Source organism: Onychostoma macrolepis, chromosome 22, assembly GCF_012432095.1.
Source record: "Onychostoma macrolepis isolate SWU-2019 chromosome 22, ASM1243209v1, whole genome shotgun sequence".
NCBI lineage: Eukaryota > Metazoa > Chordata > Actinopteri > Cypriniformes > Cyprinidae > Onychostoma > Onychostoma macrolepis.
Window position 1 is genome coordinate 37,150,495 of NC_081176.1, and position 18,670 is coordinate 37,169,164.

The following is an 18,670-nucleotide window of genomic DNA, read 5'->3' on the forward strand; positions in this document are numbered from 1 at the left end:
CCGAGTTTAGCTGTTCCAAACAGAGTTTAGCTGTTCCAAACCGAGTTTAGCTGTTCCAAACAGAGTTTAGCAGTTCCAAACAGAGTTTAGCTGTTCCAAACAGAGTTTAGCTGTTCCAAACAGAGTTTAGCTGTTCCAAACCGAGTTTAGCTGTTCCAAACCGAGTTTAGCTGTTCCAAACAGAGTTTAGCTGTTCCAAACAGAGTTTAGCTGTTCCAAACCGAGTTTAGCTGTTCCAAACCGAGTTTAGCTGTTCCAAACAGAGTTTAGCTGTTCCAAACCGAGTTTAGCTGTTCCAAACAGAGTTTTTGCCAATGCTGTCCTGACCAAAACAATTCACCAGCATCCTTTGAATGTGATCCAGCGGGAGGCTGTAATACAGTGAATTTATGCCACGGAGCAGAAGCGACCAAATTATTGAATGTGTATTAATGTAAGTATTTGCCAGCATTTTACATTAGGCTATTCATGAATGTAATAATAAAATGCGACTTGGCCTTAGACTTTCTTTTTCTTTTTTCTTTTGTCCCTCAAAAAAGCTTCAGCAGAGAAGATCAGATTATTTTACCAAGACTAAGAATGGGACACACTAAACTTAATCTGACTCTTTATATAACAGGTAAACATAGTCCAGGATTACGTGAAGCACGGCAAGTAAAGGAAGCGTGTTATTCATTTGTCCCAGATATGATATGAGCAGGAGAGGAACTCTACAACATGAGATGCAGAGAATATACAATCAGAAACTTACTAAATACAAATCAAGGCTCAGGTAACATCATTAAAGCTGTTTTAAAATGCATTGAAAATGGTGATCTTCAGAGCAGATATAGATCGAGTCATGCAGACATGGACTGAAATCACACTCCAGCACAGCAGGTGGCGATATATCCTGAGAGCTGCTGTGCAACTCGCCAATAACCCCACAGAAGAAGAAGAAGAAGAAGGAGAAGAAGCAGCTGTCGCTCCTGCGGCTCTTCTGAATCAAAGGTTTGTGTTTTTAACCATTTAAAGTGGTTCAGTCAACGCAACCGGTTCAGGCAGTTCGTAGTTTTACAAGCAACGTAAAACAGCTACATTATTGCTGAATTAAAGATCGTGCTCCAGTATCTGACATTACTGAAGGCTGTTTTTGTGAGTAAAGAGTAAACGGCGCGTATCATTTCTCTTCATTCAGTGAATCAGCTGATCGGCTCTTTCGAACTCCGAGTCAATTCAACCGATTGAGCGCAAAATGATTCAGTGATTCGAAGCGCAAATACAACAAACACAACTTTTACAAACCTATAGCAGCCCCGAAAACCTAATCTATTAAATATAAGAAGTATTAAATGAACAGATACTAATAATAAACAGTAAATGCTGTTCATTTGTTATTTGTTTGTGTCTAAGCAGGTGATTTAAGGCTCTGTCTGACACCCAGAGATTTAGTTTGGGTTTATTCATTGTTCTCTTCATCTTGAACAGGACAAAACACACAGAAACACTGCTGCTGAAGCGCCTGATGTCCACGTGTCAATAAAGATGGCGTTTATTAAAGAGGAGAGTGAAGACTTCAGGATTGAAGAAGTGTTCAGTCTGAAACAAGATACTGAGGAACAAACAGGTCAGTTTTCATCCTCAAAGCTGAACTCATTCGATCCGTATTCAGATGTCCAGCTCTACAGAAATGAAAGGTGTTAATGAAGAGTGTCCTAATTGAAGTGGTTTTATTTGAGGTGGCGCGGACCACACAGATACACAGGGATGCAAACTCATGCAAGTGATGATTATAACACACTTTAGTACTGCACTGAAGTAGTAGAGCAACTACAATTGAATAATAACGCATTGAATATTTTGAAGTGTTTTTAATTAAATTTTTAATTTTTAAAAAAATTGTGTTGGTTTTTGATGGTGTTTGTCCAATTGACCTTTTTATGGCATAGAAAGCCCTTTGAGTTCATTCACAGCTAAAGTAAAGTTACCGGTTGAGCTGATTTCCAGGCCCAGGTAGGTGTGTGTGTTTGTGGTTTCAGTGGTTCTGTGTGATGGTGTGAATGTGTGTGTTAGTCCCTGAGGTCTGGAGCGTTTCTGGAGCATCATTACGCTAGTTTTGGGGGTTGACTGTCAGAGTGAGTTTTCACCGAAAGATGAGGAGTTTGCATCTGTGAATACAGGACAAAAACACACACAACGTCAAATGTCAGAAACAGACAATACTATAATAATAATAGTATAATTCTTAGTTTACTGTTGTATAAAATCACATTTAAACTTGTGATATCCAGGACAAAACAGCTTGATATTGATCTCGCTGCTCGTGTGATATCGGATATGATTCATATGATATAAATATGAGACACAAACTCACATGGGCATTTTTTCCTGCATAACTGCATTTATGAGTTATTGCCCTGCGTCATATTTGTCAGCAGTCAACTGTATGAAATGTAAGATGACGCACAGGTCTGGGACGGGACCAGTGTGTTCAAATATTTTACTTGCGCTGTTTTTCATAAATAATCAAGTTAATGCGTTAACCCTTAAATGCATTTCACAGATCATTATTATATATTCTGGTCTTTAGTGACCTGGACCTATATATCCAGCAAAAAACTCTCTTGATATTTTAAGAACAATTACAGAAGAATAAAATAAAGCATATATCGTTACCTTTTGAAACTTAAAAGGGTTCAATTTGAGCAGATGATTAAGAGCATCGTCAGAGCGCACTTCCACAGTTCATTCAGCATCACATTCACGATCTCAAACATATTCTCAAAACCATCGTTTTCAATGACTTCATATTCAATGTTTTGATCACTGGCAGCTTATTCATCACATCCACCATGAAATTACAGTAACATTTATATTTCACTGCAGATAGTGAAATATTCTACTCTATTTTATTGTGTTATATTAAATTATATTATATAAATATTCTATTACATTCTATTCTATCTTCTTGTTTCTTATAAAAAAAAAAAATAAAAAAAAACCTTCCTATGTGTACTTTGTTAGGCTAACCAAGACTTCTCATGTTGTTGCTCTTTTCTTGTTTTGATTGCTTCTGTTGTCCTCATTTGTAAGTCACTTTGGAGTCTGCTGAACGACTGAATGTAAATATATTTAAATATAAATATATTATTCTGCAGTAAAGCCATTCAAACCAGTTATTTTTTGCTGATGATATTTGTTTGTGTTATGCCTGCGGTAATTAAGTCAAGTCAAGTCACCTTTATTTATATAGCGCTTTTAACAATACAGATTGTGTCAAAGCACTTAACAGTATCAAATTGGAGGATAGAGTGTCAGTAATGTATAATGATAAGATTAAACACTCAATTTTCAGTTAAAGGCATTTCATTATTGAATTCAGAGATGTCATTGTCTAGCTCAGTTTAGTTTAAATAGTATCTGTGCAATCAAATCGGCGATAATTGCTAGAAATTAAGTGTCCCCAACTGAGCAAGCCAGAGGCGACAGCGGCAAGGAACCAAAACTCCCTCTGTGACAGAATGGAGAAAAAACCTTGGGAGAAACCAGGCTCAGTCGGGGGCCAGTTCTCCTCTGGCCAGACGAAACCCGCAGTTCAAAAGTTTATATTTCTATTTTGATTTTGTTGCAATTTCTAACAATAGTAGTATTATGTAGTTAGGTATTTTATTATATTTTAGTTATTTTGTTATTTTTGGTTGATATATCTGGGGATATATCTCTGGGGGTCATCTGGGTGTCCTGGTCTCCGCTGACGATCAGGGCTGTAGACATCATCTCTTGGTGCTGATCCACCATCTGATCGGATACGGACTGAGAAACAGACTAGGAAAGAAACAGACAAATATTAGCGTAGATGCCGTTCTTCTTACGATGTAACGAGTACATCGTGCGTTATGGGGAGTGTTCCCGGTTCCGGTTGATCTAATTAATGCAGCCTAACAATCCTTTAATGGATTTGAATAATAGAAGCGTATTAGTGTGTTATGTGTAAGCCAGGCTAAAGAGATGGGTCTTTAATCTAGATTTAAACTGACAGAGTGTGTCTGCCTCCCGAACAGTGTTAGGTAGACTGTTCCAGAGTTTGGGTGCTAAATAGGAATAGGATCTGCCGCCTGCAGTTGATTTTGATATTCTAGGTATTATCAAACGGCCAGAGTTTTGAGAACGTAGTGGACGTGGAGGACTATAATGCGATAAGAGCTCGCTCAAGTACTGAGGAGCTAAACCATTCAGGGCTTTATAAGTAATTAACAAGATTTTAAAATCTATCCGATGCTTGATAGGGAGCCAGTGCAGTGTTGACAGAACCGGGCTAATATGGTCATATTTCCTGGTTCTAGTAAGGACTCTAGCTGCTGCATTTTGGACTAACTGTAGTTTGTTGATCAAGCGTGCAGAACAACCACCCAATAAAGCATTACAATAGTCTAACCTTGAGGTCATAAACGCATGAATTAACATTTCTGCATTTGACGTTGAGAGCATTGGTCACAATTTAGATATGCTTTTGAGATGAAAAATGCAGTTTTACAGATGCTAGAAACATGGCTTTCAAATGACAGATTGCTATCGAACAGCACACCTAGGTTCCTGACTGATGAAGAAGAATTGACAGAGCAGCCGTCAAGTGTTAGATAATGTTCTAGGTTATTACATGTGGGGTTTTAGGTCCGATAATTAACACCTCTGTTTTTCAGAATTTAACAGTAAAAATTACTCGTCATCCAGTTTTTATATCGACTATGCATTCCGTTAGTTTCTCAATTTGGTGTGTTTCACCGGGCGCGAAGAAATATAGAGCTGAGTATCATCAGCATAACAGTGAAAGCTAACACCATGTCTCCTGATAATATCTCCCAAGGGTAACATATAGAGCGTGAAAAGTAACGGCCCTAGTACTGAGCCTTGAGGTACTCCATACTGCACTTGTGATCGATATGATACCTCTTCATTCACTGCTACGAACTGATGGCGGTCAGATAAGTACGATTTGAACCATGCTAAGGCACTTCCACTAATGCCAACAAAGTTTTCTAGTCTATTCAAAAGAATGTTGTGGTCGATAGTGTCGAACGCAGCGCTAAGATCCAGTAGAACTAATAAAGAGATACAACCACGATCAGATGATAGAAGCAGGTCATTTGTAACTCTAATGAGAGCAGTCTCAGTACTATGATACGATCTAAATCCTGACTGAAATTCCTCACAGATATCATTTTTCTCTAGGAAGGAATATAATTGTGAGGATACTACCTTTCTAGTATCTTTGACAGAAAAGGGAGATTTGAGATCGGTCTGTAATTAACTAGATCTTTGGGGTCAAGTTGTGGTTTTTAATGAGAGGCTTAATAACAGCCAATTTGAAGGTTTTGGGGACATATCCTAATGACAATGATGAATTAATAATAGCCAAAAGAGGATCTATGACTTCTGGAAGCAGCTCTTTTAGTAGTTTAGATGGAATCGGGTCTAACATACATGTTGTTGGTTTAGATGATTTAACAAGTTTATACAATTCTTCCTCTCCTACAGTAGAGAATGAGTGGAATTGTTCCTCAGGGGATCTATAGTGCGCTATCTGATGCGATACTGTAGCTGACGGCTGCAAGGATACAATTTTATCTCTGATAGTATCGATCTTGGAAGTGAAGTAGTTCATAAAGTCATTACTGCTATGCTCTTGGGAAATGCCAACACCTGTTGATGCTTGATTTTTCGTTAATTTAGTTACTGTATTGAATAAATACCGGGGGTTATGTTTGTTTTCTTCTAGAAGAGACGAAAAGTAATCAGATCTAGCAGTTTTTAATGCTTTTCTGTAGGATAGGGTACTTTCCCGCCAAGCTAAATGAAATACCTCTAATTTAGTTTTCCTCCAGCTGCGCTCCATTTTCCGGGCTGCTCTCTTTAGGGTGCGAGTGTGCTCATTATACCACGGTGTTGGACTCTTATCCTTAATCTTCCTTAAGCGTAAAGGAGCAACCGCATCTAAAGTGCTAGAAAAGAGAGAGTCCATAGTTCCTGTTACATCATCAAGTTGTTCTGAGCTATTGGATATGCTGAGGAACTGAGATAAGTCAGGAAAATTATTTATAAAGCAGTCTTTTGTGGTAGAGGTAATGGTTCTACCATATTTGTAACAAGAAGTTGGCTTTACAGCTTTAGCTATATGGAATATACAGGAGACTAGATAATGATCTGAGATATCATCCCTCTGCTGCAAAATTTCAACGCCACTGACATCAATTCCATGTGACAGTATTAAATCTAGAGTATGATTTCAACAATGAGTAGGTCCTGACACGTGTTGTTTAACACCAATAGAGTTTAGAATGTCTATAAATGCTGATCCCAACGAATCTCTGTCATTATCAACATGGATATTAAAATCACCAACGATTAGGACTTTATCTGCAGTCAGCACTAACTCCGATAGAAAATCAGAAAATTCTTTAATAAAGTCTGTATGGTGCCCTGGTGGCCTGTATACAGTAGCCAGTACAAACATCACAGGGGATTTATCATTAACACTTGTTTCTTTGGATAACGTTATATGAAGCACCATTACTTCGAATGAATTATACTTGAAACCCAACCTCTGAGAGATACTGAAGATATTGCTATAAATTGTAGCAACACCTCCCCCTTTACCTTTTGGACGCGGTTCATGTTTGTAACAGTAATCTTGGGGTGTAGACTCGTTTAAAGTAATGTAATCATCTGGTTTTAGCCAGGTTTCTGTCAAACAAAGCACATCTAGTTTATGGTCAGTGAACATATCATTTACAAAAAGTGCTTTTGAAGAAAGGGATCTAATATTCAATAAGCCAAGCTTTATCATGTGTTTATCTGTATTATATCGTTTTTTTATTTGTTGAACATCAATTAAATTGTTACTATTACTTTGGTTTGGATGTTTTCTGTATTTTCTAGTTCGGGGAACAGACACAGTCTCTATAGTGTGATATCTAGGTGAAGGAGTCTCTATGTGCTGAGAGTTAACTGACTTCTGTGACGTGAGGCGGCTAGCAGACGATCGGTTTAGCCAGTCTGTCTGCTTCCTGACCTGGGCTCCAGTTAGTCAAGTACAAACTCTAAGACTATGTGCCATATTTCTAGAGAGAAGAGCGGCACCACCCCAGGAGGGATGAACACCATCTCTTTTCAACAGGTCAGGTCTGCCCCAAAAATTCTTCCAATTGTCTATAAAGCCTATGTTATTTTGCGTGAAGAAATCATTGTGTATCAAACAGTGCCACCTCGAGGAATAAAGGTGAATTGCAGGTATTGAGTCATCAGATATGTAAATATAGTTGTTAGGGAAAAAATAAATACTTACACATTTACATACCTCTGGTCTCTAGTGACCTTATACAATTCTTTTTTTACAAAAAAATTATCAGAAAACAGACATTCTTTTATATTTTACTATTTTTTTTCTTCTTGTTATATTGTCTATAATGAATAAATTGAGGAATACTAAGAAAATTGATGTCTAACTTTAAAAAAATAATGAAGGGAGAGGGTAGAGAATGATGTCCCCGGTCGCTAAAGACCCGAGGTATGCATCTGAAGGTTAAACTGACTATATAGTCAGTTTAACCTTCAGATGCATTCCTCGGGTCTTTAGCTTATATAATATTAGGGATGCACAAAAGGAAAATACAGGGTAGAAACTGAAAATTCTGGATGCACTAGGCCAAAAACAGAAAATGCTTTGTAATTATTATTTAATAAAAAATAAATCAATAAATAATCAAGTAATTTTGTAATTCTTCAATCAACTATTTTATATATTGACAGGGGACATCAATTAACCTTATTCACATGCGACTGAATTAGCTATTCATGTGTCATGATTTTGGCTAATACAGGACACTACTGAACGATGCGTATCACAGGGGAAGAGGGTGCTGTATACGCAAAGCCAACTCATAAAGAAGTCAAGTCAAGTCAAGTCACCTTATATTTATATAGCGCTTTTACAATACAGATTGTCAAAGCACTTAACAGTATCAAATTGGAGGATAGAGTGTCAGTAATGTATAATGATAAGATTAAACACTCAATTTTCAGTTAAAGGCATTTCTTTATTGAATTCAGAGATGTCATTGTCTAGCTCAGTTTAGTTTAAATAGTATCTGTGCAATCAAATCGGCGATAATCGCTAGAAATTAAGTGTCCCCAACTGAGCAAGCCAGAGGTGACAGCGGCAAGGAACCAAAACTCCCTCCGAGACAGAATGGAGAAAAAAACCTTGGGAGAAGTGGGTATACCCTGCACTACACCGCTGCTTATGAGCCTTCCGCATGCTATACATTTTCAGCGGCTTTCAAAAAGTGAAGCGGAAAATCAAATTTGGCAAAAAAAAAAAAAAAAAGGTTGGGCATTCCTGCAAAGATTAATATTGAATTCCATTTTAAAAAGGCAAACGCTGTGGTAGAAAGGTGAATCTGCGACGTGTCTCCCAGTGGCGGGGCTTCAGAGTGTCTGGTATAGGCTACCAATGCTTTTTTTTTTTTTTAAACAGAATTCATCCGAGGGTCGGTCTGACTTGATGGGGGGGCCGGATTTGGCCCGCGGGCCGCCATTTGAATAGGCCTGCTATACATGTTAGACGTGATCCACCTCATAGGAACAGTCCTGTGAGATCGTCCATCCTTGGAGTGAGAGTGTAACGTTACAGGTCGGCCGATCTGGTTTCGTCCGTTAAAGTTAACTTTTTCGACATGTTTCCGTGTAGTTGTTGCTCAGCGGTGGCATGGACGCGATGCTGTCTGGGGGTTTGGCTAAAGGACGGTGGGCGGTGCTCGGGATGGTGACTGAGGCCGGTGACGGAGTAGTTCGGACGTCACATTTTTATGGAAGTCACAAGGGCTCATAAAAAAGCACAGCTACTTTATACAGGCTGTGTGCACTTTACTGTGGATTGACTGTTCTGAAACTTATATGGATACATAGCCCCTAGACCTCAGTTATCATGAACAAAGCCAGGAAATTCAGTTTTGACAATATGGGACCTTTAATTACTTTAGTTACCATGTACTAAGAATGAACAACACTTCTTCAGCATTTATTAATCTTAGTTAATGTTAATTTCAGCATTTACTGATGCATTATTAAAATTAGGAATGCACCGATACCGATACTGGTATTGGGCCCGATACTGAGCTCCTGTACTCGTACTCATACTCGTTAAAACACACCGATACCACACAGCATGTGACAAAAAGCTTTGCTGAAAAGCACAGCGCTGAGTGGATTGAGCGCGTGCCGGCGCAGGTGCACGAGCTTGTCATGTGAATATCCCTTTCTCACAGACGTCACTGGAGAGTTAGTTCGGTCGGAAAGCAAAACGATGCACAATTACTTAACGGAGGGAGAGAGAGAGAGCGCGAGCACTTCTGTTGTGTGATCTTTACTGATGTTCGCTCACTTAGCACGCATCATTTGGCTTAAAACTAAATCGTAAATATAAGACAATTCACTATAAACATAATTTATTTTCAACCTTTAAGCATACGCTACTTTCTGGTGAAAGTGACACTAGCAGCTGGTGTGAACTGCGCGAGACTGTACTGTCCTCTGATTCTGCACCAGTACAAACACGTGCTTCTGCAGTGTATGAGTGGCTTTGGAATATAAATTGCAGCATGTTTCAGATGAAAAAACGTTTCTGAAAATATCACAGTTAGGAGATTTATAACGAGTGGTTCCCTGCATTATTACAGCAAAGCGCGTGATTACAGTACTGAGCCGCTGCAGTGGAGCAGCTCTAATGCTATTAAATTAAAGATGTACCATAGAGCAAAAAAATGCAGTGTAAGTAACAAAACTATACATTTTAATGTGCATAATTAAGTGTGAAAATAGCCAAAGGATATACAGTCAAACCAAAAATTATTTAGAGACCAAATATAATTTTTGATATTTTTTACTGGTGGGTGCAGGACACTATAGTTAATTTATGTCAGCGAGGACATTTAACGAGTGTTCATGTCCACTTTATTGTAGTCCTTTCCTGTGCAGTTAGGATCACCGTAATCTCCGCCGCTGAGATCCCCGCGTTGAGCTGAAGAAGTGGGGACAGCAGCCATCGCTAGGGCTGTGACGGTGGCAGGTTTTTACCACCGCGGTGTTGTGCATATTTAAATAATTCTGAAATGCAAAAATAAATAAATGAGGCTCAATCATCTATTAACAAATGCGCGTGTTTAGTTTAGCACTTGCGTCAGTGAACAGTCAGCCTGCAAAACACTAAAATAAATATCAAAGAAATAATACAGTTAAATAGGAAAGTAGCCTTAAATAAGAAAGTTAAATACACCCTGTCTACCTCACGCGAGCGGCGCGGCGAGAACCCGTTATAATCTAGTCTGGTGCTGGGCGGTATGTCCAAAAATTTATATCACGGTATTTTTCAAAATTATACCGGTTTCACGGTATTTATTTTTTTCATTATTTTCTACTGATTGAGAGAGGAAATACTGCAGTAGATTGACTTAGAACGCCCTATTTTACTGTCATGATGAGCGAATATATATTGTAGAAAAATTCCACACTAAATAGTGACTAAACACGACTCATTAATAGCCTACATCATGTTAACCAGGAGTCACTCTCATTTATAATCGCGACATCGTCTGATAAAATCAACATGCTAACGTTACACTAAAGAGCAGCTATGCAGCACACTGCCTGCCTCTGAGTAACAAACTAAAAAATAAACAAAAAAAAGTGCTTAATATTAACAGACAAACTACGCTCATATTTATAATCCCAAACAGTCGCGGTACGGCCAGCTGAATGCGGTGCTTCTCAGCCGCTCGCTGCACAGAACAGACACCGGGAGTCAGATCTCGCACTCGCGGGGCAGCACTGGAGACATCTTCCAACTGAACCATAGCTAAGGTTTATCCAGAAATGTCGCTAGGTTTGTCAGTTTGTATATTCTATGGAAAAAAAGCTGCTAAAAGGGTCTGAAAGTTGCTAAATATAGCGCTAAAGTCACACTCGTGTGTGTGTGTGTGTGAGACGCGGGAGCTGATGGCAGCGGGCGCTGGATATTGTGCATGAGTTCTTCTGTGTCATCACGTTAGTTCTAGAACTCTCACGCTTAGTAACACATACAGCTGTGTCCTCGCCACAATGCAACAGTGAAAAGAGACCCCTCTCAAACAGTGTCGCTTTCCGAACGTTATTTAAATGACACCGGTATTGCGGTATTTTAAAAATTCATATCATAAGAAAAATAAACACTGGTATTCGGTATGAACCGGTATACCGCCCAGCACTAATGCTGTCTACACTAGATGCGGCGCGTTACGACACGACAAATCCCTCACAGTAAACTGCCTCGTGCTATTGATGACGTACTGTACTGACACACAGTTCAGATGTCCTGCAGACAGACTCGACCTGTTGTGCTGCGACGCGGCGTCCGGTTTAGACACTGTCTCTTTAGACCGCTGTCTCGTTCGTATTTGACCAGTTTGGAGAAAGCCTCAGCAATACAAACCTGACCAGCCGGGCGTCTGCGATCATGTGAACTTGAAGACACTTGTACAAACGCGGATGGGTGACATGAATGGAAATGATTCCAGATCGGCGATGTATTTGGTTTCCCAACAAGGCTCATCACGAAATAAATTTGCTGAATGCAGAATAAACTGTAGATTGGCAGGTTTGATTGCAGGAAAATAAAGGAAACGCCGTGTATGGCGTTTGATGTAATTTGTGAATTAGCATGGATTTATAGTCTAAATAAAACAATCTGCAACTGTTACTATTATTACACTTGTATACAAAACTTTGTATTATGCTTGTTATAGAGTGTGTGACTGCTGGTGACAATAGACAACCACGGTGACAGCCGACCTCCGTGGTGATGCGGTTGTCACGGCGACCGTCACAGCCCTAGCCATCGCCTTCCCGTTGCTTTGTAAAGCTTCATACGTTTTCTTCTTTGGCAGTGAATTGACAAAATCCTCTGCTTTTTGAACATCAGCTGTTCACCTTTGTGCCATAGTTTAATTGCTGCTGGATAGATGAGGAAATGCTGCAGACCCAGAACCGTCATCATCTTCATCTTCTTCATCTTGCACAATCTGACATGGCTGCGGTTGGAACTGAACTGTGGGTTTCGTCTGGCCAGAGGAGAACTGGCCCCCCGACTGAGTCTGATTTCTCTCAAGGTTTTTTTCTCCATTCTGTCTCGGAGGGAGTTTTGGTTCCTTGCCGCTGTCGCCTCTGGCTTGCTCAGTTGGGGACACTTAATTTCTAGCGATTATCGCCGATTTGATTGCACAGATACCATTTAAACTAAACTGAGCTAGACAATGACATCTCTGAATTCAATAATGAAATGCCTTTAACTGAAAATTGAGTGTTTAATCTTATCATTATACATTACTGACACTCTATCCTCCAATTTGATACTGTTAAGTGCTTTGACACAATCTGTATTGTTAACCCTCTAAGCGCCAAAGTCGCAAAATTGCGACAAGACGTCATACTTCATTAAACAGACTGTAGTTCCTAATATGGTGTAGTATCTCATTTGTATTCCCTACCACTAGATGGCAGACATGTAGTACTTCGATTCTAGACCAAAATTGTTCGAGGAAATAGCAGAGCAAGTGAGTTTTCGTGTCATTGATGCGGAAGCAGTTCAGTTCTTAGCGTCTGAGTAAATTGTGAGATTTGTGAGAGAAAATCGCCAAATGGCTAATAAAAAGTTGTACTGTGAGGACGTGTTGCAAATGTTATTCGCCTATTCTGACTCTGAAGGGGAATATTTGCCTTTGGAAATGACGATCGGCCGTCTAATGATCGCGCATCTCCCAGTACATCTTTGCATGTACAATGGCGCCACGGTAAATGGCGCGAGTGTTCACAAAGCACCATCAAGTGATAATTTCGAGCCTTTGCCCAACGGGGATGAGGGTGGCAGGGGTGGACGTGGTCTTAGTGTCCATAGGAGAGGCATCGCGTTGCTGATGGTCGGCCAGATTGCGTCTTTTTTTCTGATCGCGCGCTCAAAGGGCCGCCGGCAGACAGTACAGGTGCAGTCAGTGTGGGGTAGGTCTGTGCGCTGTGCCATGCAATGAGAGGTACATACTCTCAAGAACTATAAACTGTGTCACCTAGATACCTGATTGGGCAGATAGCTGGTCAACTGATCAAAAAATAGGCACATGTATTTTACTATGGCACAGTAATATAGTAATAATTTACTACTTTCTCCTGTTTTACTGTTGATTTCCTCTTTTCATGATCATTTGGAATGAGGATAAAAAGACCAAAAAAAAACATGCAAATAAGTTCAAACATCCATTCAATATCTATTATTTCCTGAATATTACTGATGAACTGATCAAAAAGTAGGCTACTGTTCACATGCATTTTACACATAGTATAGTAATATAGTAATAATTTAGTACTTTCTCCTGTTTTATTGTTGGTTTCCTCTTTTCCTGATCATGTGGAATGAGGATAAAAAGACAAAAAAAAAACCTAAAAAAACATGCAAATAAGTTCAAATATCAATTCAATATCTACTATTTCCTGAATATTATGAAATTCAAGAGGACCGCCCCCTGATGACATCATAATATGCAAATTAGATGAGTATATTTACACCCCACATAAACTTTAGGTCATGCCTAACATTTTTCTAATTTACAGTAGGTCTCTATCTTTAAACCCTTTCAAGCTACAAGCTTTTGAAATCTTGATGTCAAAATCCAGCATTTTTTCAAAAAAACCCTGGCGCCTAAAGGGTTTAAAAGCGCTATATAAATAAAGGTAAGGTGACTTGACTTCAGGATGGGATTGAAACTCTTTCTCTTGTCAGTTGAGATTTGACTGAAGTCGGGGAAAAATAGTACCATGACATTGTCCTGCGTGAGTTTCACCCGATAGGCTTGCCGACCTGTAATGCCATCTCGGTACATGGAAGATGAGAGTACACGGCCGATCAGAGTTGCCTCTTCTTTCATCATACACGCTATGCACTCAGTCAATCTCAATGTTGCGGTCTTTCAATGAAAGGACCCACTTAGACAGATTAGCTCTGAGGAAGCCAGCTGCGTTAGAGCCTTCTGCCCCCTCCGGTAACCCCACCAGACATACGTTATCTCTCCTGGACCTATCTTCCATGTCTGTCATTTTGTTGGGGAGATGTTCCAGCTGCTTTCGTAAGTTTGTGACTGTCCACCTGTCCTCACGTGTAGCCGCCTGAATGGAATCCACTGGGTCACGTGTCAGTTTTGCTGCGCTAGCTAACTTCTCAAATTCTTTTCCTAACTCTAACAGAATCATTATTCACTTTATGTCCATACACTGGTCACGTAGTGCTGGGCTCAGTACTGAGTCTATCGCTTCTTTTACTGTCAAAGCTACGACCGAATCCAGAGTACGTTGCTGTTCTTCAAGTAGCATTATCACGGTCCCCTCTGGAGATGGTGGAAACTTTGAAAAAATGTTCTTTCTTGGCGATTGCTCAATCTCTCTTTTCCGAATGTCCTTGACTGCTGACATATTCATTGTGGGCTTGCTAAAGAATGGTTCAGTTTTCACAGGCAGGATTATGAAATAATCAGTTACAGTTTATTTTAGTGACGCGTTTCTAAAAACAGTTCGCGGAGACGGAGAAGACAGACAGCGCACCCTGTTTGTTTTCTTATTTTTCCAAAAGCACAAAGTTGTGTTGTTATTTTGAGTGTATGCAAATAAAAGTAGACACTTAACAGTTTCGATTGATGTATAACACTTATTTGTGTGACCAAAATCAACAGAGTATTTTTAGTGTCTTTTGCACTGATCTTAAAAAAATGAGTTGGTCTCGCCAGCGATACAGCCGACCCCAGAGAATTAACTGTTTAGAAGCAGATCTCTTAGAAGTGGTGAATGCCTCACTTCTTTCTGGGACTTTTCCAAACTCCCTGAAAACCTCAGTTGTTAAGCCCCTTCTGAAAAAGCGCAATCTTAATAACACAATGTTGAGCAACTATAGACCAATATCAAATCTTCCGTTCATAGGTAAGATAATTGAAAAGGTAGTTTTTAATCAGCTGAACAACTACTTAAACTCAAATGGATACCTGGACAATTTTCAATCTGGTTTCCGAGCACATCATAGCACAGAGACAGCACTCATTAAGATAATAAATGATATTCGCTTCAATTCTGATTCAGGCAAAATATCAGTTCTGGTACTACTAGATCTTAGTGCTGCGTTTGACACTGTCGATCATAACATACTTCTAGAGAGACTGGAAAACTGGATCGGGCTTTCTGGGATGGTACTCGAATGGTTCAGGTCATACTTAGAAGAGAGAGGTTATTATGTGAGTATAGGAGAGCATAAGTCTAAGTGGACATCCATGACATGCGGAGTCCCACAAGGCTCAATCCTTCCACCGCTCTTGTTTAGCCTGTATATGCTCCCACTAAGTCAAATAATGAGAAAGGCAATTTGGTTCTAGCATGCATGTAGTTGTAGTCCTGCTACTGATGTTTCTGATAATAGAGTCGCCCACTATCAGAGTCCTGGGCTCGGCTGTGCTCTGAGCTGAGTGCCGCTGTCTGCATCATGCATGTGCCTTTTGTGGGGCTTAACAATAACACAGAGTAGTATACACACAATATGGGATTTGGACTGGTCTCGTCTGACCGATACCCGGTCCAGCAGAAAAGAGCAATATCGGAGCTGATATGAATAATGAGTATGTGGGATGATGGACAACATTGGAGGTAAAAGAAAATGGAGCCGATGGGTCAACAGACCAAGGTGGAGCTGATGAATCGTAGCCATGGTTAATCTTCTTGAGGGACTGGTCTATACTAACCCAGTTTTGTTGGATAATGTTGGTTTTGATATCTGTTAATCCATTAAACTGCCATTTAATTTGTATTTGTCTTTTTTTCTTTTCTTTTTTTTTTTTAGAACTGATGGCACTGAAAGAAGAGAAGCAAGAACTGAAAAAGACAGAACAGAATGATTTCATGACTGTGGAAAAATCCATACCGGCTGAAACGTCATCACAGAAAAAAGCTCAGAAGACCAAATCTAACAGTTACTTCACCTGCCATCAATGTGGAAAGAGTTTCAATAAAAAATATAACCTTAAAGACCACATGAAAGTTCACACTGGAGTGAAGCCATTCACATGTGATCAGTGTGGAAAGAGTTTCAGACATAAGTTAACCCTTAATTCCCACATGAAGAGAGAACACGCCGGAGAGAACGCTCTTATATGTCATCAGTGTGGAAAGAGTTTCAGTACTAAAGCAAGCCTCACAACTCATATGAGATTTCACACTGGAGAGAGGCTTTTTACCTGCAAGATGTGTGGGAAGAGCTTCACAAATAAATCACACCTTGACACCCACATGAGAACTCACACTGCAGAGAAACCATTCACATGTGATCAGTGTGGAAAGAGTTTCGGACATAAGTTAACCCTTAATTACCACGTGAAGAGAGAACACGCCGGAGAGAACGCTCTTATATGTCATCAGTGTGGAAAGAGTTTCAGTAGTAAAGCAAGCCTCAAAACTCATATGAGATTTCACACTGGAGAGAGGCTTTTTACCTGCAGTCTGTGTGGAAAGAGCTTCCCCTATAAATCACACCTTGACACCCACATGAGAATTCACACTGGAGAGAAGCCTTTTACCTGCAAGATGTGTGGGAAGAGCTTCACAAATAAATCACACCTTGATTCCCACGTGAAAACTCACACTTCAGAGAAACCATTCACATGTGATCAGTGTGGAAAGAGTTTCAGACATAAGTTAACCCTTAATTACCACGTGAAGAGGGAACACTCCGGAGAGAACGATGCTATATGTCATCAGTGTGGAAAAAGTTTCAGCTGTACAGCAAGCCTCAAAACTCATATGAGACTTCACACTGGAGAGAGGCTTTTTACCTGCAGTCTGTGTGGAAAGAGCTTCCCCTATAAATCATACCTTGATTACCACATGAGAATTCACACTGGAGAGAAGCCTTTTACCTGCAAGATGTGTGGGAAGAGCTTCACAAATAAATCACACCTTGATTCCCACATAAAACTCACACTGCAGAGAAACCATTCACATGTGATCAGTGTGGAAAGAGTTTCAGACATAAGTTAACCCTTAATTCACACATGAAAACTCACACCGGAGAGAGTCCTTACACCTGCACACTGTGTGGGAAGAGCGTGTCAAATAAATCAGCCCTTAATGCCCACATGAGAATTCACACAGGAGAGAAGCCCTTCACCTGCACACTGTGTGGGAAGAGCTTCTCACTAAATGGGAATCTCAAGGGTCATATGAAAACTCACACAGGAGAGAAGCCTTTCATGTGTGACCAGTGTGGAAAATGTTTTGCACATGAAACAACCCTTACTAAGCACATGAGGCTTCACTCAAGAGAGATCTCTTTTGAAGAAAAGAAACTGCAGAGCTCTGCCAGTGGAAAGAGGCTTCGGAAAAGACGGAGTTAGAAAAATCATCTGCCAGTTTGCTCTGGAGGAAGGCTGTTTAATTGTGATCAGATTAATAAAACATATCTTTTGCCATCACATTTACAAATACATCTGAAAAGTCATGCAGATGTGAGATCTTATTTGTGTTCTTTGTGTGGGAAGCATTTTAAATGGATCAGTAGTTTAAAATGACACCAAAAAAAATACTTACCTGTGTAAAACTTACCTACTTTCACACTGCAGCTGAATGTGGCCCAAATCTATTATTTATATATTTTTATTTATTTATTTTTATTTTTTATTAATATGTATGAACTTCTGTGGCTGCACCTAGGGTTGGGTATCGTTTTAATTTTATCAGTTCCGATTACGATTATTTTCAGTTCCAATGTGATTAAATAATGATATCAAGTATCTATCCTGTGTCTCTTTTTTCATAACTTTTAGTTGCAGCTGAATACCATGAAGAAAAAAATAAATAAATCAACAGACTACATAAAAACTGGGCTCTTTTAAGAGCTGTTTGTTTGCAGAATAGAACTGCTTGATTCTGCAATAAATATAAGTCTTTTCTTTTCTTCCCAATGGAAGTTGTGGTTCTCTCATGATTCTGAAGAAAAACATTAGACAACTAAACAAAATCACATGTAATTTATGAATGAATGATTCAAAGACTCGCTCAAAATCTTGTTTCATTACTGGATGAATCGGCGGTCTTGAACGAATCTCTTGTATGATTCAAAGACGAATACATTTTAACGGTCCCTTTTCGCCACCTACTAGCGTAACAATGTAATCAATAAATCTTCATTTGATTTACCCCAGGTACAGTGGGTTCGGAAAGTATTCAGACCCCCTTAAATTTTTCACTCTTTGTTATATTGCAGCCATTTGCTAAAATCATTTAAGTTCTTTTTTTTTTTTCCTCATTAATGTACACACAGCACCCCATATTGACAGAAAAACACAGAATTGTTGACATTTTTGCAGATTTATTAAAAAAGAAAAACTGAAATATCACATGGTCCTAAGTATTCAGACCCTTTGCTGTGACACTCATATATTTAACTCAGGTGCTGTCCATTTCTTCTGATCATCCTTGAGATGGTTCTACACCTTCATTTGAGTCCAGCTGTGTTTGATTATAGCATTAGCATTCGTTAGCCAGTTAGCTTGTCACTCGCGGTTCCATTCGCATTTCTATTTGC

At 39.5% G+C, this 18,670-nt stretch overlaps 2 protein-coding genes across 3 annotated transcripts; both read left to right on the plus strand.

Annotated features, from left to right (window-relative positions):
• The first annotated feature begins 857 nt into the window (after window positions 1–857).
• LOC131529883 (gastrula zinc finger protein XlCGF57.1-like) lies at window positions 858–18,023 on the plus strand. 2 transcript variants are annotated; one of them, XM_058759856.1, is made up of 3 exons: window positions 858–990; window positions 1,468–1,606; window positions 15,932–18,022. In XM_058759856.1, the coding sequence occupies exons 2-3, from the start codon at window positions 1,525–1,527 to the stop codon at window positions 17,122–17,124; spliced, it is 1,275 nt and encodes a 424-aa protein (XP_058615839.1). In that variant the 5' UTR covers window positions 858–990; window positions 1,468–1,524; the 3' UTR covers window positions 17,125–18,022. The 2 variants fall into 2 exon arrangements, with proteins under 2 accessions (XP_058615839.1, XP_058615840.1); XM_058759857.1 differs by lacking the exon at window positions 858–990 and adding an exon at window positions 1,032–1,134 and having other exon boundaries at window positions 15,932–18,023.
• On the plus strand, window positions 17,139–17,480 carry LOC131531080 (gastrula zinc finger protein XlCGF26.1-like). Its single transcript, XM_058761627.1, has one exon. The coding sequence runs from the start codon at window positions 17,139–17,141 to the stop codon at window positions 17,478–17,480; it is 342 nt and encodes a 113-aa protein (XP_058617610.1).
• Window positions 18,024–18,670: the final 647 nt, after the last annotated feature.

What these genes read in the sequence shown, in the direction of transcription:
- LOC131529883 (XM_058759856.1), top strand. Translation starts at nt 1,525, where the DNA reads ATGGCGTTTATTAAAGAGGAGAGTGAAGACTTCAGGATTGAAGAAGTG. An exon ending in AGATACTGAGGAACAAACAG is followed by an intron (nt 1,607 to 15,931) that starts GTCAGTTTTCAT and finishes TTTTTTTTTTAG; the next exon opens with AACTGATGGCACTGAAAGAA.
- LOC131531080 (XM_058761627.1), top strand. Translation starts at nt 17,139, where the DNA reads ATGAAAACTCACACCGGAGAGAGTCCTTACACCTGCACACTGTGTGGG.